Genomic DNA, 27,983 nt, shown 5'->3' on the forward strand with positions numbered 1-27,983 from the left:
TCTAAGCTCATCAGTGGGCATTTTCCGCTTCCCCATGATGGTAGTAACTCCAAGGAGTGTTCAGTCTCCAGTGAAAGAAATATTAAAATTTATTCCCCCAATTTCCCCTCCCCAGAGAGTAGCTACAGACACACTATAAGACCAAATAGGAAAAGTCTGCCATAGGGGACATAGTAGGTACAGCTACAAACCTCTTATTGCCTTACTTGCAAGTCCTAATACAGTACTGTAGTTGTTATAATTCCATCATTCTGAAATTAGGAAGATGGTCATGGAAAAACTGTTCTAAGAACGCTGTTCACCCATGAATGCTGACTTTATTAGATAAGTTTTTTTTTAGGTTAAGGACTATGTATTCTTTCAACTTCTCTGAAGTGCTTAGCACACACTTTGCCCATGGTGTTCAATAAACTTTCTAATAAACCAATGATTAGGTAGCATAATGAAACTTTTCCTATCCTAGCTTTTCGAGATTAAGAAGTCTTTTCAAAATATTACAGAAACTGCACTTTATCCTGACTTACAGCCTTAATGCTTGAAGTAACAGTGTATAAAATTCACACCCAGTTATAGACTGAGTAATTATGGTTGCTATGGTAATGGGCTCTGTGCCTATGAGCAAAAAAAACCTAATTCCTTTTGTGCAAGATATTTATGACTGTGCCTGGCTACATGGCAAGAGTATTTTCCTTTGGTTTTTTGTTACAGTAATTTATGCATTTAGGCAGATGATCCTTTATATATGTAAATTCTATAAATTCTTAGGAAGAAAATTAATTTATTAAGGTCTTCACATTAAAAATTTCTAGTATGATTATGAGTTCAATTTTCAAGTGAAAATAATCCTTAAAGGATTTAATTTCAAATAAGAACTACAGTATGAAATACAGATTTAATTTTCACTGTCTGAAATGTACAGTATACATAGACTAACTCCTTTAACAAGAATTCTGGCATGTCTTAAAGGGTCATAGGTGGTTAGAGGGAGATCCCCAAACAAACAATTCAAAATTAAGAGTTTAAAAAGCAACAATCAAGACACATATCCTCCTAAGTGAATTTGAATTCATGGACACTGGAAAATTTAAAAAGGTCAGTTACTATGAAGAAGGCTGTGCCTTAACAATATTTATATTAATCAGACAGCAAAGTACCAAAGTGACTTAGAGGAAGGAAAATAGTAAAATACAAAAGACTAAGTTAGCAGATCATTTTGATATCCGGATGTGCTGAAATTATGGACACTGAGAAGAAAGAATAGACAAAACTTGGCAGCAGATCTTGTTATGAGATAAATATCCCATGAGTGGTATATAAAAGCCTGGAGAGAAAGGGGAAGGGTTGTAGGTGTCCTAGTTTTGACAGCTGCTCTTTCATCCTATGCCTTTAAAACAAAGGGAATAAAGAAGGTAGAAGTAGGGGTATGGAGGGTTGAATTCTAGCTTTCCCTCCCTGTTTCCCCTTGTTAATATATTGCTAGTAAACATGTCTACTTCTGGTTGCTGATGACGTAAAACTCACCTCTATTCCCTGGAAGAACTATTCCATGTTGTGAGCTAAAGGGGATTATACTGATCTTGAAGATAATAAATCTGTTTGCTTTAAAGCTTTCACCAATTTTATTGCTGTATTTCCAACACGTTTCCACATATGGTATGATATTTAATTTGCAAAAGAAATCTGTAAAGCAGGAATTACTAACGTAATTTTGCAGATGAGAAAACAGGCTTAAACTTGTTCAAGGTCAAAGACATGACGTCCGTCATGCTGTAGCTCAATGAATGAGTCTCCCATTGTTTCGTGTTGTTTTATTTCTACTTTCTCAATCCATGTACAAGGTAATGTTACAAACTACTGTTTTCTGTTGGTTGTATGAATTTCAATACATTTACTGTTAGAAATAACAAAAGGTCTTAGACTCCCAGATCCTGTTCAGATCAACTCTACTTAATTCATAATATAGCTGAACTCTGTTATAAATCTAGTAACGATGTGGACATCAGCCAGAAGTATGATGTTGATGAGCCTCACTACTGAACACAAAATGAGAATTCACCTCTTTTCATTTGAATTTATTTCTACTAAAATATATGAATTATTTTTCTCGTTTTCTATCCAAGCCCCTTCTGAAGAAACCTGTTTAACTCTAAATTGTTAGTAAATCTTGAGTCTTCCTGTATTTAGCAATAAAAGTCACTGCTAATTGTAATAACAATTATGAGGAAAAATTTATTTAAATGCTTCATAGAAAGTTAATTTTCATTTAATAGAAAAGAAATAAAAATGCTGCTTCAGACTGTTTGATTTCTCTATTAGGCAATTGACCCTAACTAGTATATGGCGATTTTGATATTAAAAAGAAGTCATAATTTTCCAGAATACTAAAGTTTATTATTTTGAAAGCAAGTAAAATTCCCCAGTGGGAAGATTAATAAAACAATTCATTAAAATTCTCATCAGAAAATCCTATGCTTTAAATGTATCTGCTCAAAGGTGTCACTCTATGAACGGCAAAGCTTTGTTTTACTTGATCAAGAAAATGAATGTGACTTTATGATCTGCATTCAACTGTGAACAGCTGCTCATTAATAAAAAGCCATTAAAGTTCAAGTCAGAACAGCAGGTCTAAAATTGTGTTTGAGGGAAAAAACCCCACCCTTTGGTGAAAAGCCAGGGAACTGGGTTGGGAAAGATCTGGAAGCAGAGGGCTGTGTTTGCAGTCTGCTCCTACCTCCTGGGGCCAGGTCAGGTGACAAGGCCAGAGTCAGCCCCAGCTGGAGAACTCAGAACAAAGCCTATGTAGGCTTTGAAAGGGGAGAGTAAGTGGTTGGCTGGAGGTTGATAGTGTGAATAAATCAAGCTGGTAATTGGGCAGAGGCTGATCAGAAGCTTTAGAGTGAGCAAAATGGTTGGACTCAGAGCAGGCAGAATTAACTATATTCCACTGAGTAAAAGAAATTCATATACCAGGTTCTATCCCTTATGTTCCTCCCATTTGACATTTGGTTGTTCCCTATTCCCATTCCACACAAGCTTTGGGGAGAGGACAGGACTTAAAGTTGCCTGTTCCCAAGAGGTGGTCCCTAAACCCAAGCTCAAATTATTGACTTGTGATCCCAATTATGGACTTAACTATTTAACAAGTAAAGATGATTTTAAATATTGTTTTATAGTTATTACTAAAGTAAATTTTAAATTTGCAGTCTTTAGCGGGCTTTGTTTTCTGTTTGTTTTGCTATTGTGTTGGGAAACAAGTACTCAGTAACTAGGTGTTTCTGGAAAAGTACATACCTTTCGTTTTGTTTCATTTGGAAATGGCAAATTTAATAAAGAAAACTGAAGAATCAGGAAAAAGAAGAAAATATCCTGGGCGTAATAAATCATCTAACGCAATCAACTCTTTAAGAAAAAAAATTTAAAACATGTTTATATCCGAATATAGGTTATTTTGGATTTATTTTATTTATTTATTTTTTTGAGACAGGGTCTTGCTCTGTCTCCCAGGCTGGAGTGCAGTGGCCCAATCATGGCTCCCTGTAGTCTCGACCTCCTGGGCTCAGGTGATCCTTCCCACCTCAGCTTTCTGAGTAGCTGGGACTACAGGCACACGCCACCAAAGCTGGCGAATTTTTAAATTATTTGTAGAAAGGGAGTTTCGCCCGTTGCCTAGGCTGGTCTTAAACTCCCGAGTTCAAGCGTTCCTCCTGCCTCGGCCTCCCAAAGTGCTGGGATTACAGGCATGTGCTACCGTGCCCAGCTAGGTAATTGGATTTTTTAAATTTAAAAAAAATTAGAAATTTTATATTGAAATTTAGGCATTAGAATGCTAGAGATTAAAGTTAAAGCAGGTGTTTAACGGACTGCCAGGGGCTGCATGCCCTTTGGGAAATACAGTTACCGGAAATGATACTGTAGTAGTGCAATAGTAGTGCAGTAGTAGTGCAGTAGTAGTAGTAGCCGCAGTAATGACTATTATCTATAAATGTTTGCTACGTGCCAGGCTCTGTGCTAAGAGAGCTTTGCAAACACTACTACAGCATGAAGTAGGCACTATTATGGCCATTTTACTGATGAGGAAATTGAGGTGAAGAGATTAAATAATTTTATCCAACGTTACACAGAACCATTCCAGAGCACGAGTCATAAACACATCTTTCCCTTCTTGGAAATGAAATTATTAATAAAAAAACGTGGTGCAAATTGGAAGGAGGACGGTGGTGGTAGATTATCACAAAGTTAAGTTGGTAGGTGGTTGCTGGGTCAGGGTGGGAGAACAAAGGCAGTTGTAGTAAAAAAGAAAAAGAAAAATTAAAGGCATATAAAGATAAAGGCTTGTTGAGGAACAATTTGCATAAACTGATTTTGTCCTTAGACCCTATTCACTTCTCCCTCACCAGTCACTTTGCAACTGTGGAGCATAATATTCTGAGGGTCCCCTGCACATAATAACCAAGGACTCGATCCTTTTCATAGCATACAAGATAAAAAGAAGAATCAGGCTGCAAAGAGAGAAGCACTGAAGGAAAGAATATCTCAGTTTGAAAGAAGGGCAAGTCCAGGGTGCATGTGAGGAACAAATGCATGGACGCGGTGAAGCGCCACTTCTTAATTTCTACTTAAACAAAATTCAATTAAAAATTACTGGGAGGAGGCTACGTCCTGAATTAAACTCAGCATTCCGCATCTTTGAGGTGGTGGAATGACTGAGAGGAGGGGTCTGTCTAGCCGCATCCAAATATTCCTGAGACAGAGGGAGATCCTGCATTTATTGCAATGTATCTTCCTTGGTCGCATCTGATAGAGGGGTTCTGTGGGTTGAGCAGAAAGGGGCTCGAGTGGAGGGGAGGCACTCTGCATAGAAGGAAAGTAGAGACATCTGGCAGAACCAGGCGCTCCAAGAATAAACAATCAAAGCAGCCCGCAATGGTTCCAAAAAGCTACCCCTCACCGAACCTGGCGTGCCTGTCGCCGCTTGCCCCGCTCCCGGCGCTCATTGGCTCCCAGTCCTGACGTCAGATCCGTAGCCTCTCACCTATTGGGCCAGCCAGAACCTGAGGCGGAGTGCCGCAGCGAGGGCCTGGAGACAGCCGAGATTCGCCTTCAAGGAGGGCTGGGGGTGGGGCTAGAGGAGGGGCTGGGGGCGGGTTTTCCGAGGAGCAGGAGGCCATGGAGGCTGCGCGGAGGCAACGCAGGCTGCTAGGGAGCGCGCGCCCGGCTTTGAATGAGCGGGGCTGGGAGTGAACGGGCGGAGCGCGAGCTCGAGGAAGAGACAGGCAGCGCGCGTGAGCGCGCCTTGTGTGCGCGCGCACGGCCCGCGGCAGCTCGGAGCCTCCGCCGGGCGGGCGGGGAGGGGGAGGGGCAGGTGAGTGTGTGCGGTTCGCGCGTGCCTGGGAGGGGCTTTCCTCTCCCAACCCCCATCCCGACCCCAGCCCTAGCCTCTGGGGCATCGTCTGCCCTTCGCCGTGGGCCCTCCGCCTCTTTGCGCACTTCCCGCCCTCCCACCTTCCTCTTCGCCTTTCCACCCGACCTCCCCCGACGCCTGACCGCTGCTCTTGGGTACTGTTTCCGGGTCAAGGTGACCTCTGGGGTGAAGAAACTGCGACTGGGAGCGGGACCCAGGCGTGCGGCATTCGCCATGCTCCGCTCACGCGTGGGAGAGTGGCCTGCGGGGTACCGGCCCGGAAAGCACCCAGCCTCCAAAGCCGCCTTCCTCAGGAAAATTTCCGTGACCTTACTGCCCTCCGTCTACAGGCCTTGTACCTCTCCAGGCCGATTTTTCCACAATTTAAATCCCAGTCCACCTGGTATCCAGCTGCAGCAACTTAGAGCGTTTCACGTCACGCCGGGCGCCAGGCGTCGGCTTGTATAACCTGAAAACGCTCCTGTTTTTTCTCATCTGTGCAGTGGGTATGATTTTTTTTTCATCAGCCAATTTCAGCGTGGGTAATCTGAAATGAAACCACTTAAGTTATGAAACTCTTTCCTTTTGAGTTATTCAGGAGACCTTTCTCCGCCTTCGGAACCGCCCCAGTGGTGTCACATATTTGAGGGCCTGACTCTCGGTTGCCAGACATGGCACAGAATGTTCGATTTTAGCTCTCACACTCCGCTTCTGTTTCCTCTTCTCTTACGGGCCGCTGCTCAAACCTTTATTTATCAAATTTAAGTGAGTTCAGGTAAATTTTATTTTGTGAGCTTTGTGATATTTTCTAACCCACTTCAGAGACTTACAGTTTGAGGATATTCTGGACTGTACTAGGTCATACGGTTTTTCAAATTTTGGTATGACAAGATTCGGAAATAGAGTTTTAGAAATACAGCACTTGTTTAGTGTGTACCGACATAGATTTTGGCTTGTTTTATGAATTGTGATATATTGAGGCTACTTGAAAGGACCTCTAGCAGTTTACCGAGAATTTCAACAAGAAAAGATACAATACATTTGATCTATCAGTTTCTAATGTAGCATTCTTTTTTTTTAATTGTAGGAAAAAATTTTTCAGTTAACATGGCAGAGCTCTCATTCCTGTTGATTTTCTAGAGATGTCATTTCTTCAAAAAGCCTTAATGAGGATACATTGCCTCATAGTTTTGAATCTCATTCTGACATACCTCAAATTTTTGTCTTTGTAATTTTTAAGGAAATTTAATGTTAAGATTAGATTATATTAACACTGTTCCGTTCTAGAAAGTGTTTTAAAGCAACCAAAGTGTAAAGTAGCCTACGATACTTATCAACTTGATGATCTAGAGGGCATTTCAAAAATCGCACTGAGGCAATGTGCACACAATTAAAAGGTTTCTTAAGTAGGGTATGATGTGGGGAGAGCCTTGGGCTTTCGGGTCAGTCTCTTTAAATCCTGGATGAGTGAATCTAAGTCTGTCAGCCTCATTTATTAAACAGGAGTAGTGAAAAACCTACCTGTTTTGATTGTCCTGAGGATTCCAGTGAGGTGATCGAACATTGTCTTGAACGTTCAAGTGCTCAAGGAATGTTAATTTCCTTCCGTTCAGCAAATATTTGAGTACCTACTATGTGCCCGACTTTGACAAACCTATAAATACCAGAATAAGCAAGACTGATTGATGGACATCCTGCCTCCTTAGTTTCTTGCATTCCTTAGGAACAAGTTTATGGGCAAGCTCAAGACAATTGGGAGTGAACGCAGAGTTTCCCTGTGCGGAGTTGGTAGTATTTCCCAGCCTCCAAATCCAAAGTAGCGACTGAAACATAGTAAGTGCTAATATATATTCATTTAGATGAATCGGAACATTAAGTAAATACAGGTCTCAAAGGATGTTCCTGCCTGCCAGTCAGTGTAACTGAGAAAATCGAAGTGTGACTTGATCGCGTTTTCCCTATTTTACTGCAACTGGTTGGAAAATTTATCTTGGAAGTGGTAATATCACTGAATTATTAAGAATAGTCATTGTTCATGAGATGTTCTTGACTTTTGAATTAAACAGACCAAGGTTTGAATGGAGTCAGTGGATGTGCTAACTCTGTGTTTAGTTCTGTGAAACAAGGACAGTAATATCTATCTCATAAGATGGCTTTTTGAGTCAAGTGAGTTAACATTTCGATAGTGCTTGGTCCATAGTAGACAGTCAGTGAGTATCAGTTCTCCTCTTTAATCACAAAAGAAAATTTTCCACAGAATGAGGATATTCTTGATTGCTAGGGAGAGAATTCTATCCTGTAATCACTAAAAAACCCAGTTTCTATTTTTTATTGGAAAAAAAAATCAACCTTTACATTTTACCTCAAGTTTGCATTGAAGTCATTCAAGTTGGCGAATATTTATTAAACAATGACACTAACAATATTTGGAAAGGTGATGGCTGTGGTTACCAGGGCTCTATATGAAATTTATTCTCAACTTTTATTCATATATATCCTAAAACTGACAGTCCCAAATGGTAAATGTCATCTTTTTTCTTCACAACATACTGATAAGTATCTCCTTGATTCTATTTCCTTCCCCGCCAAGTACCACACGTTCTATAGTCTCTTTTCTGGCTTTTTTTTTCTTATAATTTTTCAGAAAATTTAGGCTAATTTTCATTTGAGAAAGTTTTCTTTTGGTTGAGAGTTTTGTTCTTGACAAATAAGCTTTAAATGAAGCAATCATTCACCATCGTAATTTTTCAGATCTTTCTAGTCATAATGAAGCAATCAAACTTTTCTTCAACTATTACTTTGCAAATGGTAACTGAAGGTACCAAATGAATAAAACACTCTAGAGAAGGGTTGTACAGGGCAAAGTAAGGTATAGAAATAACCATAATACAAAATAAAAAATGTTGTTTCTCGGGAAGAATAAAATACCAAAATTAAGAAGACTTTACAGTAGTCCAGCAAGAGGTAATAAAGGCTTATGCTAGATAGATTACAGTGGAAATAAGAAAGAATATGGGCAGTACTGGGAAATTGAATAGGGTCTTTTTGGCAATTAGGTATAAGGAGAGAGAAAGGAGGAGTCAGCATTGTTGCATGATTTGAACCCGAGTAAACCACCAGTTGGGATGTTTTTGACAGAAGTATTTAAATTACTGGAGTAAAATTTTTTTAATATTCTGTTTCTTTTTTTTTTTTTTTTTTTTTTTTTACAGTCACTGTCTTTTCATCCTGTCAATTAGTAGGCCACTTCCAGGTTAGGCATTCAGTAAATCGTTCAGCTCATATGGAGAGACAGCCTCCATATGTACAAAAGCATTGCTAAGGTAACATTTTGGAGCCCTGTCTTTGTACCTTAATTGTCTACAAGCCCCTTCTGACCCTAGAAATAGAAAAGACTAGTGCATATTTTGCCTTTCCTTAGAAGGAACTGGTTTCCAGTTTGGAGCTATTAAGTTAAAAAGCTGCTATTCAAATACAAGTCTTTATTTATTTATTTTAGTTTTTTTTTTTTTTTTTTTTTTTGGAGATGGAGTCCTGCTGTGTCACCAGGCTGAAGTGCAGTGACTCAATCTTGGCTCACTGCAACTTCCGTGTCCCGCATTTAAGCTATTCTCCTGCCTCACCCTTCAAATACAAGTCTTTATGTGGCTATATGCTTTTCTTTATCTTGGGTAAATTACAAGGAGTAGAATGGCTGGGTCATATGGTAGATGTCTGTCAAACTTTGTAAGAAACTGCCAAACTCTTTTTCAAAGTGGTTGTACATTTTACTTTCCCACTACTAAAGTATGAGAGTGCCAGTTGTTCCAAATCCTTGCCAGTACTTGCTATGGTCATTATTGACCCATTATTTTTAGTTTGAATCATCCCAGTAGGTATGTAATAATTTCTCACTGTGGCTTTAATTTTCATTTTTCTAATGATTAAAGATGCTGACCATCATTTAATATACTTATTTACCATTGTATATGTTCTTTTTCTTTTTTTTTTTTGAGACGGAGCTCGGTCTGTCGCCCAGGCTGGAGCAGTGGCACAATCTCCGCTCACTTCAAGTTCCGCCTCCTGGGCTTATGCCATTCTGTTGCCTCACCACACCTGGCTAATTTTTTGTATTTTTAGTAGAGACAGGGTTTCACTGTGTTCGCCAGGATGTTCTTGTTCTCCTGACCTTGTGATCCTCCCGCCTTGGCCTCCCAAAGTGCTGGGATTACGGGTGTAGCCACGGCGCCCAGCCAGGTATATATTTTTTGATGAAACGTGTAGTTAGACCTTTTGCTCATTTTTACGTTGAGTTTTTTTAAAATTATTTTTTAATTTTGAGAGGTTCTTAGATATTCTGGGTTTAAGTCCGTTATCAGACATATGCTTTGCAAGGATTTTTCTCTCAGTCTGTGACTTGTCTTTTTGTTCCATTAATAGTGTTTTTGACTTGTAGTTTTTAATTTTGATAAAGTCTCATTTGCCAATCTTTTATTTTATGGATTGTGCTTTTGTTGTACTACCTAAAAGTCTTTGCCTGACCCAGGGTCAACAAGTTTTGTTTTTGCAAATTTTGTAGTTTCAGACTACATTTAGGTCTATGATCTATTTTTAATTACTTGTAACTGGTGCCAGATATATATTGAAGGTTTTTGTTTTGATTTTTTCCATGTGGATATCCAGTTTAACCAGTACTTTTTTTTTTCTTAATAGCTGTTCTTTTCTTTCTGAATTAACCTTTGCATCTTTATCAAATTACAGTTGTTTGTATGTATGTGGGTCTATTCTTGTACTTTCCATTGATCTATTTATGTATTTTGATTCTAATACTATACATTTTTTATTACTGAAGCTTTATTACGAGTCTTGAAACCAGATAGTGCTAGCAGTTTTACCTTGTTCTTTTTCAGTGTTGTTTTGGCTATTATATACGTTCTTTACATTTCCATATGGATTTTAGAAATTAGCTTGTCAAGTTTTACAGAAAAAACCTGCCGAGATTTTGGTTGAGATTGCATGGAATCTATAACTCATTTTGGGAAATGTTGATATCTTAATAAAAGTCTTTTTAAATTAATATAGGCCTTTTAAATGTCTCAGCAATATTTGATAGTTTTCAGTAATCAAGTCCTTAATTAGATTTGTCCTCAAATATCAGTATTTTTTATGCCTATGTAAATGTTTTTTTAACATTTCAATTTCTTACTAATTGTTGTTAACGTATAGAAATACAATTAATTGTACATCCTGTTGAATTTTCCACGTAGAGTAGCACACTTTTATTTCTTCTTTCCATTCTGGATGCCTTTTATTTCTTTTCTATTTTTTTCTTTTTTTTTTTGCTGGATTGCATTGGCCAGAACTTCCACTATGATGTTGACTAAAAGTAGAAAAAGCAGACATGCTTGTGTTATTCATGATCGTGGGGAGAAACTATCGAATTTGTTTTACCGTTAAGTCTTATATTACTGTAGTTTTTTCATAGACGTTCTTGATCAAGTTGAGAAAGTTCCCTTATACTTTGCAGCAATTTTTTTTTTCTTTAACAGGAATGGATGTTGAGTTTTGTCAAAGGCTTTTTCTGTCTCTATTGGGATGTTTATATGGTTGTTCGTTTTTAGTTTGCTAATACAGTGAATGACATTTGATTTTTAAATGTTAAACCAATCCAGCATTTCCAAACTAAGCACCAATTTTTCACGCTGTTGTATCCATTTATATATTGTTGGATTTAATTTACTAATATTTGGCTAAAGAGATTTGTGTCTAGATTAATAGAATATTAATAGTTTTCTTTTCTGGTAATATCTTTGGATTAGTATCAGTGTAATACTGGCCTCAAATAATGAGTTGGGAAAATAGTCCTTCTTCAGTGTTTTGGCAGTTTGTATAGAATGGATATTATTCCTTCCTAAATGTTTTGTAGAATTTACCAGTGAAGCCATCTGTGCCTGGGAAATTTTTATAACTACAAATTTAATTTCTTTAATAGATATACAGATTTTCAGGTTGTTCTTATGCTTTAGTAATTTGTGTCTTTCAGAGTTGTTGTCCATTTTATCTCAGTTGTCAAGTAAATACAGGAACAAAGGTAAACGTAATGGTTCTTCAGTATCCTTTTAATATCTGCAGAATCTAATCATGTCATCTGTCTTGTTTATGATATTGGCAAAATTCTGTTATTAAGGACACATGTTTTAGATTGTTATGTACTTTTTATTAATTGACCCCTTTATCACTGTGAAATGACCACTTTTATATCTGGTAATGTTCTTTTTGCTATAGTCTGTCTAGCACTGAAATAGTTGCTTCAACTTTCTTTTGATTAGTGCTAGCATAGTATATTTTCTCCTATCCTTTTACTTTTAACCTATTTGTGTCTTTTTATTTAAAATGCGTTTCTCATTGGCAGCATGGAGGGGGGCTGTCTTCCTTTCTTATCCAATCTAACAATCTCTGCCTTTCAATTGAAATGCTACACAATTTGCATTTAATGAGATTATTGATATGGTTAGATTTACCTCTGTCATCATACTTGTTTTTGACTTGTCCCATATGTTATTTGTTCTCTTTTCTTTGTTTCCTGCTGCCTTTTCAGTTGAGTGGTTTTTAATCTCCCTTCTTGTCTTATTGGTTGTGACCAGCCCTTACGCCTCAGAATATATGATTTAATGGACTTACTAGAGGTAGTCCTAGGTATTGGCATTTCTTTAATAGATTCCCAGATTTGTGAACCACTGGACTAAATGAGCTCCATGGTAACTTTCAACTTACTAGCTGTGTGACTTTGATCAAGTTATGTGACCTCTCTTAATTCAATTTCCTCATCTATAAAATGGATATAAGGAAACATATTCATCTGCAAGTTAAAAATATTAAAAATATTTTAAATAGTATTATGTTCAGGTGGTTCAAACTTCAAAAGGTACACAGATATTTAATATATACTATTTTATACTTTTGATTTTTTGAATTGTAAATTTTTGTATTAATAGATTTAGGTAAAATTATTTTCAGAAACTCAAAATGAAGGATTTTATCCTTACAACCACTGAAAACTCAAAAATCTGGTTTTTGAATTGTTAATATGATTTAAATTATAATTTTAAAATTTACTGTGTTATAGTTTCTAGAGAAAAGTAAAAACTATCTTAGATTTTTCTTAGTGCGTAATAGGTCTCTTCAGGACAGGAGTATGACTTTTGAAATCAATTTACTGCATTTTTTGTTTTGTGCCTCTTCCACAGGTTTTGATTCCCACCATGGCCATCACCCAGTTTCGGTTATTTAAATTTTGTACCTGCCTAGCAACAGTATTCTCATTCCTAAAGAGATTAATATGCAGGTAAGTTTTATGTTCAAACTGACCTGTGTATCTCCTCGCTGGTTTTGGATACCTTCAAAACTTAAAATTTTGTGGACGGACAGGTTATATTTAAGTTGAATATCTTGATTGCAGTATTTATTCATTTAATTCCTAGTCATTTTTAAATACTTTTTCTCTACTTCAGATCTAGAAAATAGAGGTTCAGTTGTTTTTGTTCATTCAAATTCTTATACTTTCCACTAAAATAATATGCTTAATACTATTTAGGAATAGACAGACCAACTTTCGTTGTTATAATCATCGCAGAACTTTGATGTATTTGTTTCATTATAGGAATGTTTTAAAGTTGTTAGGTGAAATTTGGAATAGGTATTTCTGCCTATACTACAGTAGTGTTGTTTTTATATTTAAAAAAAAATTATTTTGTCTGTTTAAGTAACATTCCAGAATATGCTAGTCAAGGGCAGGTAAGTCATTTGCTTTAGGACATCATCTGTAGACTTCAGTTCCTTCTGTTTTGTCACAGGATCATACCCAAGAGCTATGATTTCTAAAATGTGTGCTGAGGCACCTCAGGGCTTTACATGAAATTCACAGGGATGCCATAGAATATTTTAAATTTTCCAGTGAAACATAGTGATAGCATCTGTTGAATACCTCAACTCAAAGTAGTTCACATTTGCAACATTAAATCCTGCAGTATTTTTTTATGATGGTATTCTTCAATGTTTGAGATAGTTTTTGTTTACTTATATTTTTGGTGACATCTCGTTGCAGAGCCAGGATTTTAGGTTGTAATTAAAAGCAAGTACTGCACCAAAATTAATGTAGAACTGAAAACAAGAAGGATGGTCTCCAGTTTTATTCTAAGGCATAAGAAGCTGTGGAGTGTTCAACAGGCACACACATTTCATTAATAAGTACAGTGATTGTGGTTATTTAAGAATAAATAGAAATATTACGTTTTCTTTAAATGTATATTTTTTACAATGGCTACTAAGCAGTTAGGACATACTTAAGATTTTTGGTTGTAACTACCTTATTCGGTGGAATTGTTAGGTGTTTCTGTGGCCTAAGGATACTGGGAAAAAGTTACATACACACTAAGGGAGGGTATAGTAAAAAAGGAAATGGATAGCAATCAGCTCTTTATATATAGAGAGAGAGAGAGACATGATTTAGAGGTTGCACACAACAATTTTTGCACTGCCTGCTTTCCAGAGCTTAGTCATATGGCCCCCTAGCTGCAAGGAAGGATAGGAACTGCAGTCTCTGGCTAAATGACCATTTGATAGCTGCTAAAACTCTGAGACTTAAGTGCCGTTGAATTTATTGCTACAAGTAGAGTGGTCTGAGATTTAAAAAAAAAAGTCCAGGGTATTGCAAGAGACAAGTGGGTGAAATGATCATCCAGAGATGATCACTTGAGCAGAAGTCAAGAAAGAAATGGAAAATTTAGGTGGTTGACTTGAAATCACCCAAGAGGACAGGATTTGGGAAGTAGAAAAAGGAGTGACCTAAGTGTTTAAATGACCAGAGAATGAGGAAGAGGATGGCCAGAAATTCACCAGGTAAAGCAACATTAAAAATGGGTATTAATTGCCAGAAGACAGGAAGTTAAAATAAGAAGCATTGTGTCAACAGTGGTGATGAAATATAGATGTTTTCTTTTTGCACTACTATTTTTTAAAATTTAAATAGATTACTTTTAGGATAAGAAATTTTCTTGATGTAAAAAATATTAAGGACATTCGTGTTGTAAATGTATACATATTTAGAATTGATTGTATGTTCAATTTTAAAGAAAACTGACCATATGTTAGGATAAGTTTCTCTTTGGTGTCTGAAGGAACCTTAGACCATGTATTTTAAAATACCAGGCTTGGCCAGGCGTGGTAGCTCATGTCTGTAATCCCAGGGCCTTGGGAGGCCGAGGTGGGAGGATAGCTTGAGGCTAGGAGTTCAAGACCAGCCTGGGCAACACAGCAGAACCCCATCTCTACTGAAAGGAAAAACAGGCTTATGTCATAAATTTCATATTACTTTTTTATATTACTTTTCTATTCAGCCTTAAACAAATATAGCTTTGAATCTGTAATAAAAATAGCTGACTTTATCAGTTAGTTCTTATTGATGCTTTATAGATTATTTGAAGTGAAGTAAATGACTCATCGTCTCTATTACCTGCCATTTTTTGTATGTTTTGCGATGTAGCAGGCACACACTGTCTAGGGGTTTTAAATATGTCAGTTAATTAAATTCAAACAACCCTGCAAAAGTGGGTTTGAATACCTGCATTTTATAGATGAGGCTGTTGAGGCTGAGAAGTAGATAATTCTAACTAGACATAATAGAAGTAACATTGAAAACTGTGGTTTACAGATCCCACAGACCATGTTCTTAACAACTGAGTTATAGTACGTCCTGTTTAATGTGGTACTTCTACTAATCCTTAAAACTAAATTACCGTTTGGTTCAAACCAGTGATTTTTAAACTTCTTAATAGTTAATCTTGTCAAGAAACCCCATGTATAAAACATAAAAGCCAAGCCACCCTGTTTAAAACAGCAAAGGTGGCCCAGAACTTCACCCACAGAACCCATAGCACTCCAAGGAGCATGCTCTGAAAGCATCTTGCATTTTTGTTTTTGACTTTATATTCCTCTTGAGTTTGTTTATAATTCGGAGCCTTAAGCCAAAAAGCAGTTGCGTTGTTCTGTTTCTGTCCAAGATTTAAAAAACATTCACAAGATGTCTGATTTATGACTTTTTTTACCATAAATTAATGAGTAACTGTTAATTATTAAAATCAATAATTATAAAATTGAGAAAGATCTTGTTTTATAAGCCTTAAATTACCAGATACATAGTGCTTTTACTTTGCTTGTTTTGGTAGTTCTTGAAATAAATTATTTCATTTTTGTTTCAGATCTGGCAGAGGACGGAAATTAAGTGGAGATCAAATAACTTTGCCAACTACAGTTGATTATTCATCAGTTCCTAAGCAGGTAGGTTTTTCTTTGTTCTTTTGTTTTGTTTTGTTTTGTTTTGTTTTTGAAAAATTAAGTGTCCTAGAACAATATATTAATAGAAATTACTTTGATTTTTGTTGTGTTGTTAAATTTACCTGGTCTGAAAATTCTATTTGGTTCTTCATTTTATCTTGTTTCTTTGTTGACATTTTCTATTTTGTTTTCATTGGTTTCAAGTGTTTGCTATTGCTTGTTGGAGCATTTTTATAATAGCTATTGTAAAGCCTTAGAGAATTCCAACGTATCATTTTGGTGTTGGTATCTGTTGATTAACTTACCTTGCAAATTAAGATTTATTGATTTTTATGTGCTGAATAATTCTGGGTTGTTTCATGAACATTTTGAATACTATGCTTTGAGACTTTGTCTTATTTAAATCATGTGGAGAAGCTTGGTATTTTTTATCAGATGATCAATCTGGTTAGGCTTAGGTGAAAATGTCCAGTCCTTCTATGGGTTATAGTTTTAATGTCAGTTCAGTTTTCAGAGCATTTGCTTTTGTTTTACTTTGTTTTTTGTTTTTTAATGGACATAATAGAATAAAATAGAACATAATATATCAGAATGTCTTGTATTTTTTCAACTTTTGATCAAGTTTTGATCTGCGATATAAAATGTATATTTTCCTGTGGGTCAAAAAAGTGTGAAACCAGTGTTTTTGTAAAGCCCATTTTTCTAATAAATCATCAATGAAATGTTCATTAAGTTGCCCCTTTGTGGCTGATACTGTTGATCAATTAAATTTAGACAGATGTTGAAGAGTGGACTTCCTGGGATGAAGATGCACCCACCAGTGTAAAGATCGAAGGAGGGAATGGGAGTGTGGCAACACAACAAAATTCTTTGGAACAACTGGAACCTGACTATTTTAAGGACATGACACCAACTATTAGGAAAACTCAGAAAGTATGTTAAGATTTATGCTTTTGGAGATTAAACTACTTTTTAGATTCCTATAGTTAAAATTAGATTATACAATTCACATTTATTAGAAAGCCTATTTCTAAGTATCTATTGTTTGTTTTCTGTCGTGTTAAGTAAGAATTTTATATGTTCAAATGACCTGGACATAGTTCTAGTAAGTTGTACCCCAAGTCTTTTAAAATTATATTTATACATGTATCGAAATCCTGCTATATGTCAGATTCTAGACTCCAGTCTCTGCCATGGAGACTAAGGTGAATTGGATAAGAGTTCTAACAAGTTCATACTTTAGTAATATCTACAAACTGATAAGTGGATTTTATTGTTTGTAACCATTATAAAACTGATGCAGGACTCTAAGAACTTAAGAATAATTGTGAGTTTGTATTAGTCATCTATACATTATCTCATTTATCTCTTTTGAATTGAATATGGAAGATCATTTAGAGATTCAGGGAATTACTGGAAAAAGCAGAATGCTTGAGTATTTTCCTTTTCATTTATCAAAATACTACATGTACTTTTTTCAAATCAAAAAATGTAGAAGAACTTATAATGAAAAGTTAGACTTCTGACCTATCACTCTTCTTAGCCAGTTCTACTTCCAAGAAGCAGCCACTCAATAATTTTCTGTTTGGATTTCTTCAAGTGTTTGTCACCATATCTATCTATAATATGATTATATTTCCATTTTTTGTTTACCAGTAACAGACATTGTCCACTACATTCATATTATGGTAAATGAAGATTTATTTATTTCCCTCTCCTTTATTCCAGTCTACCTCACTAGTCACTCTGCTATATCAGAAAAACACACTTAAAGCTCGCTTTCCTGTTCAAACATAGAAAATATTATCATATATGTATATATATTTACACACACACACTTTATAAAAATTAGGACATTATTTCACAATTTATAATGCAGTTGTTCCTCACCTTTCTCTCAGCTGATTTCAGCTGTACATTTATATTTACATTGTCTAGGTTGATAACATTTACATTCTTTTTTGTTGAGTTGTCCAAATTTCTCAATGCTAAAACACATTAAATTGTGTATTTTTTAAGGATTCTTTGAGTTTCTTAGTAGATGAATACCTTGTATTGTGGAAGTATACTGCTGCTCTCCGTAGGAAGCTAGTATATTACACTGTAGTGCCTTATTAAATTAATTAGAGTGGAAATGCTTTGAATAAGGCTACCAACATATCATGTAAGTGTATTTTGATGCTACTGGCCTGAATGAGTTAATGTATTCATAGGTATCTCACATGCTGGGAGAGTTGTTTATACTATTGGCAGGATATGATACCTGTTCTTATTTAATACAGTAACTAAAAGTGATTGATTATATTTTGGGGTCTGGGGAAAGTAGGAGAGGAAGAAAGAAAATGAGACTGTATTAATTTTTAAAAGTGAAATACAATTTTTCTTAGTATGTAACTGATTTGTACAACAATTGCCTGGGAAATTGATACTTACAGACTTTTTTTAGTTTTTACGTGGTAAATTTTAAAAAGAAATATTTTAAGTAATTACAAAATGTTTTGGTTGTCTATTCTTATGTAGTGATTTGTAAAATATCCCTGTAATTCTTTTTCAATTAATCTTCCAGATTGTTATTAAGAAGAGAGAACCATTGAATTTTGGCATCCCAGATGGGAGCACAGGTTTTTCTAGTAGATTAGCAGCTACACAAGATCTGCCTTTTATTCATCAGTCTGTAAGTATGTTAATGGTTCTAGGGAAAGGTTTCATTTTGTTTCTGTTTTCTTTAAAGCAGAGGAATAAAATCTAATTGAGTTTAACATAGTATTTATGTTTTTGTAACTTTGAAACAGGTTTAGCAGTTCGAGAGAGGTTAATCTGGAGTTTTACCAATCCTAACCTTTTATGAGATTGTAAATTACATTAGATACTAAGATCCAGGTCTCATTGTACACGTGAAAGATAGAGACACAATGTTATTTAAAAATATAAACATCAGAGAGATTACCCTTAAAATGAGAGATTAACCCTAATGGTAGATTATTTTAAAGTGAGTTGTGAATTGTTTTCTTCACATAGTGTATTTTCATTCAAAGTATGACTTAATTTTAAATGGTTTGACTTAAATGAAACTTTTTGAAGGAAAAATTTTTGAAAGAAGTAGACAGCTGAGGTTCTCAACCTTGGGAGCATATCAAAATCAGCTTTGGAAGTTTTTTAAAAGCACAGATGTCCAGACCCCTACCTACCTAAGCTTTAAGCATGCTTTGATTGATTGATTATATTATCCATTGTTGTGTAACAACTCCAAATTCAGTTCAGTGACTTGAAATAATAACAAATACTAATGTCACAGTTTCTGTGAATTGGGAATCCAGATGACTAAACTGGGTGGTTCTAACTCAGAATTTCTCATGAGTTTGCAGACAAGTCATTGGGTTGGGTCTTCAATTATCTGAAGGCTTGACTGTGGTCGAAGGATTCATTTCAAAGACAGCTCACTTCTACACCTGACAAATTAATGCTGTTTGCACAAAGCCTCAGTTCCTTGCTGTGCACCTCTCCAAGGAGCTGCTTGAATTTCTTTATGACTGTAACTGCTGATTTTCCCAGTAAGTGATAAGAGAGTGAGAGCACTTGCTCATGGGTGAGGGTGACACCACAATGCCTTTTTGTGATGTGGTTTTATAAGTGATACACTGTCACTTCCACGTTATTTCATTAGAAGCCACTAAATCCAGCCCACACGCAAGCCTCCACCTCTTGAAGGAAGGAATGTCTAAGAAGTTGTGGACGTGTTTTTAAACTACATTTGTCTGTCAATCTATGTATTTTATTTATTTGTGTAAACTGCATAGTTGCTTCTGAGGCCCCTCTCCCCAGGTGACCCAAGTATATGTATGTTTTTAATTCATTGAGTAAAAACATTGTTTTTACTAAAGCCAGACCCTGTGGCATTAAAGGGTCTTTGCCTCAGAAAAATGCATTCTAGTAGGGAAGACATAATATTAAATAAATGATCACACATATCAATGTAATTACAAACTTTGATAATTCCTATGCAGTTACATGATGCTGTGAACATACACCATAGATACTTAGCTGAATAACATAGCATTATAATGTTTAATTTTTTATTTTATAGATCTCAAAATTAAACTTTATTCATATATGTTTGATCCATATTGGTGAAATGCTTTAATCCTACCCGCTGAATTAGCAATATTTGCCACGTATATGATATTATAATACTATCATAGCTCATTGTAAAGTTGTAAATATACAACTACTTACAGAGTTGAGAAGGGGTAAGTAGGGTAGATGAAGAATGTCTCCACTGCTGTTTCCACATATTTTCCTCCCAAGCAGACAGAATAAAGGGGCATTGCATAGGAGAGGATGGTAACCTATTGGACTTTGTTTTCTATACCAAAAATATCTTACCATTCATTCTACAAATTAGATTCTTCTTTTAAACTATACATTTTATTTTTTTCTAGAATTCACCATTCATATTGTTGTGAGAGTTCTTTTATACTAAAGATAAATGTCATGTTTTATACTTTTTTAGTTTGTTCAATTGGTTTGGATATTTTTGTTGGGCAGGTGTATTTAGTTTTTATGTAGACAGATCTATCAATGGTTTTCTCTCCTTTTTCTTCTTACTAAGGCCATCTCTACTAAAGGATCAGATACCACCCTTTTTAATGGTCTCTATAGTTTCACTTTTTAAAAAAATCTAAATATTTTATCTACTCTAACAGTCAAATACTTACTTTAGTGGAAGAATAGATAATATGAATGGGAAGTTTACAAATAAGAAATAGACATAACCTAATTTGAAGAAAAGCTTGATCTTATTAGTGCTCAAAGTAGGCCCAGTGAGGTGGTACATGCCTGTAATCTCAGCGCTTCAGGAGGCCAAGGTGGGCAGGTCACATGAGCTCAGGAGTTCGAGACCAGCCTGGGCAACATGGCAAAATCCCCCCTCTACCAAACTAAAAAAGTTAGCTGGGTGTGGTGGTGCGGGCCTATAGTCCCAGCTACTTGGGAGGGGCTGGGGTAAGAGGATTGCTTGAGCCCAAGAGGTGGAGGCTGCAGTGAGCTGTGATCACACCACTGCACTCCAGCCTAGGTGACAGAGTGAGACCCTGTCTCAAACAAAACAAAGTAAAATAACAAGATACAATTTTAAATCTTGTCAAATTAGTAAAGAGAAAAGAAAGCAATTGAGTGCAGTGGCTCACACTTGTAATCCCAGCAATTTGGGAGGTTGAGGCAGGAGGATCACTTGAGGTCAGGAGTTCAAGACCAACTTGAGCAACATAGCTAGACCTCATTTCTAAAAAAAGTAAAAAACAATTAGCCAGGTGTGGTGGCATGTGTCTGCAGTCCCAGCTACTAGGGCAACTGAGGTGGGAGGATCCCTTGAGCCCGGGAGTTTGAAGCTGTCGTGAGCCATGATCACACCATGTACTCCAACCTGGGCAGCAAAGTGAAATGCTGATTCCTAAAAAAAAAAAAAAACAAAGTAGGGGAGAAGAAAAGGCAAGATTTCTACCTGCTGCAGTCAAGAGGATAGCTTGGTACTTTTCAAAGCTGTCATTTGCACTTTCAGTAGCTTTAAAAATGCTCCTTTCAGAAATGTATATTAAACAATTAGAAATATTTTAATAATTTTTAACAGAGTATGGTATTACATATATTGTCAGAAGAAGAAAGCTCAAAACATTCTATTTCATTTTTAGGGATAAGTATTTAAAACAATATGCTATTAAATAAATCTGTTCACAGATTGGTACCAGTTATTTTACACACAGTCACTTCCAAACCTACCTAAATAGTCCAGCATGACCATTTTCATTAGTTATTGAAAGAAAACAGTGAACTTTTGGAGGTCTGCCTTGGGAAATAGAGGTAGGGACCAGGAGATGATACCAGGAAAGAAAGACTGGGAAAAGGAAGCATGGCATAGAAGTATTTCAGTAAAGATACATTTTGCATGATTTATCATTTTTGCCTAGGATTGACACAGTAAGTGCCAATAAAAAATCTCCGGTAAGTTACATATGCTTAAATGAAGATGACTGTGCTAGTTTTTACATTTCAGCTTGCAGTTCTTTTCAGCACAGATTAGTCCAGTCAAGGATTTCTGATTCAGTCTGGGATCAGTCAATTTCTTGTCACTCTATGCCCAGCTCCCTCATCTTACTGAGAAGAGAAAGAAACCAAAGAAATGTTCTGTTCTTGTTCATTTCAAAATAAAGTACAGCAAAGAAGAAAATTTAAGAGAGTATCCCATAAAACATAAAATAAAGAAGAAAGCTGGACTTGCCTAGGAGCATCGAAAGTCATACATCAGTTCTAGGCAAGCCAAAAGCAAAATCATTTGTGCCTTGTATAGGACAGGGTAAGGAAGCTGAAAAGACACAGCAGAATGACAGGTTCTAAGTTACGTGTTAAAAGATACTCTTTTTGATGGCTATGTGGAAAAAGGATGACTTTTACTCTCTTAATTTTGTTTTACTTTTCATTGTAGTCTGAATTAGGTGACTTAGATACCTGGCAAGAAAATACCAATGCATGGGAAGAAGAAGAAGATGCAGCCTGGCAAGCAGAAGAAGTTCTGAGGTATTTGAGTGGCATTTATATTGCAACCTGAGTAGAAGAACTAGATTTCTTCCCTCTTGTGTTTCAAGGGAGCCTATTCTGCCAAATATTATATTTTTCTTCATTTGAGCCTTAGATAATATGGAGTTTTTTTGGTTTTTTTTTTTTTTTTTGTATTTCAGACTGCAGATACTATTTTATATGATTAAAACCTCACAGAAACCAAGAATTTTAAGCACTGTAGGAACAAAATAACTTTATTAATGGCAAATGAAATGTTATGTATACATGTATATAAAAAGTTTTATATATATATGGTTATATACATATGATACATATCATATTACAAGCTTGATATTCCTCTAGATCAGAAGTTACAACTTTATTTCCATTTCCTCATGATCTAGCATAGTGCCCAGCACTGCTCATTTGAATGAAAATAACTTACGTGACACTGTACGTTTGTACATATATCTTAAATGATGTCCGTGAAAGCCCTATATGTTAGATGAACTACCCATTCTACAAAAAATACTATTCTGGAAGTTCTAAAGTTCATTTTTATTGGTTGTTCTTTTTTGTGTGTGAGCAGCAAACATATTTCTTAGTACTGCTACGTTAGGTCAAAGAGTAAAGAGAAAATTTATCTTAAGGGAGAGCTAGTGACTGATTACTGATTTTTAAAAATCAGATATTTAAATGCATCTAAATAATTTATACATTTTTAAAATTGTATAGTAAGATACAGCAATATAATTTTTTTATTTTAAAATTTAGATTGTTTTTACCATAGGAATAGCAAGCAAATTATTCTTTATCTGACTCTCAACAAAAAAACTGATTTCATTTTTGTATTTTCCCTTCTTGGCTTTGTCAATAAATTACAGTTACATTGAACAACCAGCAGAGGGTGCAGCTAAATAACTGGGAATTTTGTTTGAAGTTTTTGGGTTTTTTTCCTTTGAAATATATCAAGTCTTTTTTTGTTTGTTTGTTTTTTTGCTGGTTAGGGGATGTCACATTTCAAAATTCAGTCAGGAAAATTGTGAGAGTTTTTAAAATTTAGTTCTTATTTAGTCAGTATAGCTTATCTTTTATAAAGGGAATATTTTTTAAATTGTGAAGTATAACACTTAGGATATTGCATGGATCATCAAAAAAGACAAATCATCTCTTTAAAATTCAGTGTTATTTTAAAAAGTAAATAATAAATACAGATGTCTGAGTATTTTAAGACATTTTGGGGATTCTAGTAATTATTAGTGCCATTAACTGCAAAGACAAAGGAAGGGGGCTGTCCTTTTTAAATACAGTAATCTCACTGTACAGTTCATGCCATGAGTTCACAAGTATCTTAACATTGTACAAAAACCTTTTCTTTTTCATTAAATGCCTCTTAACCCCTAACAAAACAAGACAAATGAAAAAAATGTACTTAAAAACTTAATGTTTTACCCTTTAAGGACAGCTTGGGAGAGTGAGATTGTTAATCTGTAATAGACATGCTTCATGCTGCAAGTACATAGGGAGAGCCAAAGAGAAATGGAGGCTTCCGTACATTGTTACTGCCCCTGAATAGACACTGAGCATTTTAAAAATGTATCCACATTCCATATCTTCCAACTCTGAGCTTTTTTCCTATTGCCACTATAAAATACTGCCAGTACTGTGATCAGTATTGCTAAGAATGATGATTCTGGTACTTTAATAATTCCCAGCATGCATCTGGATAGGTAAAATGTATTGTCTGCAGCTATCTCTTACATTGTCTCTTTTACATTTTAGTTTTTGATACAGATTGGGTATCCCTTTCCAAAATGCTTGGGACCAGAAGTGTTTCAGATTTTGAAATTTTTGAGACCTTAGAATATTTGTGTTCTACTACTGGTTCATCATCTCAAATATGAAAATCTAAAATCTGAAATGCTCCAGTGACAATTTCCTTTGAGCATCAGGTCGGCCCTCAAAAAATTTCAGATTTTGGAGCATTTCAGATTTTGGATTTTTATATTTGAGATGCTCAGCCCTTATATTATTTTAGCTAGTAACCAGGTCAAAACTTTGTTATCTCACTTGTTTATAGTGAGATAACTAGCCAGCCCTTTATAGTTTTTTCCTTACCTTCCTTTTTTCTTCTGGTTTGATATTTTTAGTTCAGATTATTAGTTTTTCTTGAACATGAGCAGAGTGATGAAAAATATATTTTTTAAAACTATTCTTCAGAAATTGATAACAAAAGTCAAAATGTTGCCAAAAATAGTTTCTTTACTTTCTTGAATTTTGGTCATCCATAACTCTGCCTACTCCTGTTTATGATTGAGAACTGTACATACTTTTCACTCGCTGTAGTCAGTATTGATCTCCCCCAGACATAGATAATCCACTTTGAATTTTTCTGCATATAACCTAATGTTGCCTATTCCATGCCCAATTGTGACCTGTAGCTTCCTGCCTCAACGCTGCATACTTGAATGATTTTCTCACACCCTAACCCTTCAGATCCAGGACCAGCGTATGTTCACTCCGCTCTCTCCTGTTTCATCATCCCACTCCTACCTCCACTCCCTACATAAACCAATCAATAAAGATAGAGAGAGTGAGTCTGGGTCAGTGGAGTTATGGAAAGAATAAGGAAGGGGTATGTGTTTCACAAAGTATAATTAGTAAATACCTACCTCTCTTTTTAAAAAAAAAAAAAAGTTTTAAGTTCAGGGTTACATGTGCAGGATGTGCAGGTTTGTTACATAGGTAAACGTGTCAAGGGGGTTTGTCATACGGATTATTTCATCAGCCAGGTATTAAACCTAATATCCATTATTTTTCCTGATCCTCTCCCTCTGTCTAACCTCCTCCCTTCTGGTAGGTCCCAGTATGCATTGTTCTCTATACATTCATGTGTTCTCATAATTTAGCGCCCACTTATAAGTGAGAACATGCAGTATTTGATTAAATACCCACCACTCTTCTCTTTGGTAGAGTTAGTCACATGTTAATCTTGAAATTTATTTCTAGATTCTAGGTGGAAGGGATATCTTAAGTTTCCATTTTCTTTTTGGAGCATGTGTTCTGTTCAGCTGTGTTCATCATTCTCTTTAAAAACTGGCTGTTTATAACTACTATATTAACAGGAGATTATCAAGCTCAATATCAAGCTTTTCTGAATGGTATCCCCAGAAAAAGATGTGGTTCAGTGGAAGTACTGTTTTACGAAATGGAGATAATCTGAATAAGAAGTGTCAGAAGATGTGGGTTCTTACCCCTGTACTTAATCCTATGACTTCGGGCCAGTCACGTAGCCTTTATGCCTCATTTTACTTATTTGTAAAATAGAGATAATATTTCTTCTACTTCACAAGTCATGTTCTAAGGACTAAGAGAAATCCTGTTTTTGAAAATATTTGGAATTTTCAAGTTAGAAGATTTCAAGACTTTCAACATTTTATTTGATGGTGATAAAAAGGCACTGCTATTTATTTCTAGAATTTATTTGCCATTTTACCTGTGTAGTATTTTCTAAAAGTAAAAATATAAGTATATTTCTTTGCAGACAGCAGAAACTAGCAGACAGAGAAAAGAGAGCAGCCGAACAACAAAGGAAGAAAATGGAAAAGGAAGCACAACGGCTAATGAAGAAGGAACAAAATAAAATTGGTGTGAAACTTTCATAACACATGTTCTTCACATTTTATCATGCCAGTAGGAGAAATCTCAGCTCCACAACTCTAGCAACATTTGTATGGATTTAAGAGTATTTTAAGAATACACACTGCTTGATTTTAATACATTGATCAAGCCATCCAGGACACTAGAATTCTCCCAAAGTACCTTGAACTCTTAGTGATTGAGACTCAAAAAAACAAAAAAGACTTGAGACAATGTTTTCTTCAACGTGCTCCAAATATAAGACATTTGTTTGCTATACAGAAAGTATCACAAATGGAATATATCAGTACCTCTCAAGCTAGTGTTTCTAGCTAAATAAATGGGTGTATATAATTTTATGGTGGAAAAGGTCTGTTATGATTTCCTTCAATGTGCATAATGATAAAATAAATAATTTTAATATTCTTTTGTTTCCATGGTTACCTGACCTAAATTAGATAAATTGTAGGGCTTTAGCTTTCTTATTTTTGTCAAAAGTTGGTGTTGACATACATTCTCTCTAATTTGAACTGGTATTGTTTACGTTTGATACAACATTAAGGAATTTGATGATTTTCATTTCATGAAAATGACATTAAATGCAATAATTTTATTTATCATAAACATTTTGTACATCATTGTTTTCTTTTGGATTGGTGTTGTAATGTCATACATGTAATGTATACCGCATGTATAAGCATTGAAAATCAACTAAAATGACATTTGTTTTACATTATAACTTGTGAGTTTTAAGAACTAGTATTAGTAGTTTTTTCCTTTCACTATAGATTTTAAGATGTTGTGGTATCTTTGAGTGCCTTAGTTCTTCCTCCATCCCAAAAGCCATTAATTTACAAATGCACAAAGCCATCAGGTCAAATATTTCAAAGCTTGTAGATGATTTCTGTATTAGCTTTAGATGTCCGACATTATGTAGGTTACCTGTGTTATTGGCTAGGATAACATTATTGATTCATTAAATCATAAAGGTAGGAATAATAATCTTTTATTTATGGTGTTGATTGGCTCCAAAATAGTCTTAAGGAAATAGTTAAATACTGTTGTTTATAGGGGAAAAGTAGACTTGATAGTTTAAAATCCCATTAACCTTTTCATCACAACTGAAATGCATCCAGCTTGATTTTCCTATCATTTTAGAATTTTTAAAGATTTTTACTAAGTTACTGCCTAGAATCAACACTATGTGAGATTTTAAAATGTCATAGATACTCTGCAGGCCAAACCTTGCTAATTTATTTTACTTAAAGTGATACTTTATAGAAAAATCATAAGTTATACAATGAGAGCCCTTTAAGCCCTTAGCCTAAGATTCCAGACTAAATGTGATTATAGAATAAGATGAAATTTAACTTTGATACAGAGTTTGTTATAGCCCCAAATTATATTTCTAGTTATTATATTCATTAGAATTTCTGCTAATAAACTCCCAACTTAAATAGAATTGAGCTCAAAAGTTTTAATAATGTATTCTCTTCCTTCTTTGTATTTAGTTATTATGGGAATACAACATGGCTTGTCTAAATTTGGAGTTCATAAAGGATAACTTCCTTTAGCTCAATTACTTGTATTGCTTTTCCCCAGTAGCTGAAAAGTATTTAAGTTTGCTTTGGTCATGATTTTCATATGTTTGAGGTTTTTGTTGTTGTTGTTTGGCTTTTTGGTTTTTGGTTATTTAAAAATAAAGATGTTAGAAATTATAGTTAGTATGATTAATTAGGAAGAAATAGATTTTTCTTGTGGAAAGAATAGATAACAATTCTGGAATTTATTTTATTTCTATTGATGTGTAAACTAAATTCCTGTATTAACTTGGGTATATTTTGGTCCCAAAAGTAGTCACTGAGTTAAATGCATATGATAAACAATTCGTGGTAGCATACTGTCTCCTTTAGCTACTAAATTTACGGTTTCTATTTTTTGTTTTATTGATTTCAATAAAGAATTGTCAGTTTTAGATCCTTATTAGAAGTAATAAGAAATACTGGTAGGCTTAGATAGAGTTAGTGACATTTTAGCCATTACCAAAATTGTACATTTCATGTACTGAGATAACAAGTAA

The 27,983-nt window shown here is 35.2% G+C and overlaps 1 protein-coding gene across 7 annotated transcripts; it reads left to right on the forward strand.

Moving 5' to 3' along the window:
• Positions 1-5,075: 5,075 nt before the first annotated feature.
• EBAG9 (estrogen receptor binding site associated antigen 9) lies at positions 5,076-26,527 on the forward strand. 7 transcript variants are annotated; one of them, XM_030937709.1, is made up of 8 exons: positions 5,156-5,362; positions 11,424-11,471; positions 12,628-12,725; positions 15,637-15,715; positions 16,487-16,645; positions 18,279-18,386; positions 22,191-22,282; positions 25,809-26,527. In XM_030937709.1, the coding sequence occupies exons 1-8, from the start codon at positions 5,222-5,224 to the stop codon at positions 25,927-25,929; spliced, it is 846 nt and encodes a 281-aa protein (XP_030793569.1). In that variant the 5' UTR covers positions 5,156-5,221; the 3' UTR covers positions 25,930-26,527. The 7 variants fall into 7 exon arrangements, with proteins under 7 accessions (XP_010361399.1, XP_030793569.1, XP_030793570.1 ...); XM_030937710.1 differs by lacking the exon at positions 5,156-5,362 and adding an exon at positions 5,419-5,907; XM_030937711.1 differs by lacking the exon at positions 5,156-5,362 and adding an exon at positions 5,940-6,176.
• Positions 26,528-27,983: the final 1,456 nt, after the last annotated feature.

The sequence above is a fragment of the Rhinopithecus roxellana genome, chromosome 9, assembly GCF_007565055.1.
Source record: "Rhinopithecus roxellana isolate Shanxi Qingling chromosome 9, ASM756505v1, whole genome shotgun sequence".
Classification (NCBI taxonomy): Eukaryota; Metazoa; Chordata; class Mammalia; order Primates; family Cercopithecidae; genus Rhinopithecus; species Rhinopithecus roxellana.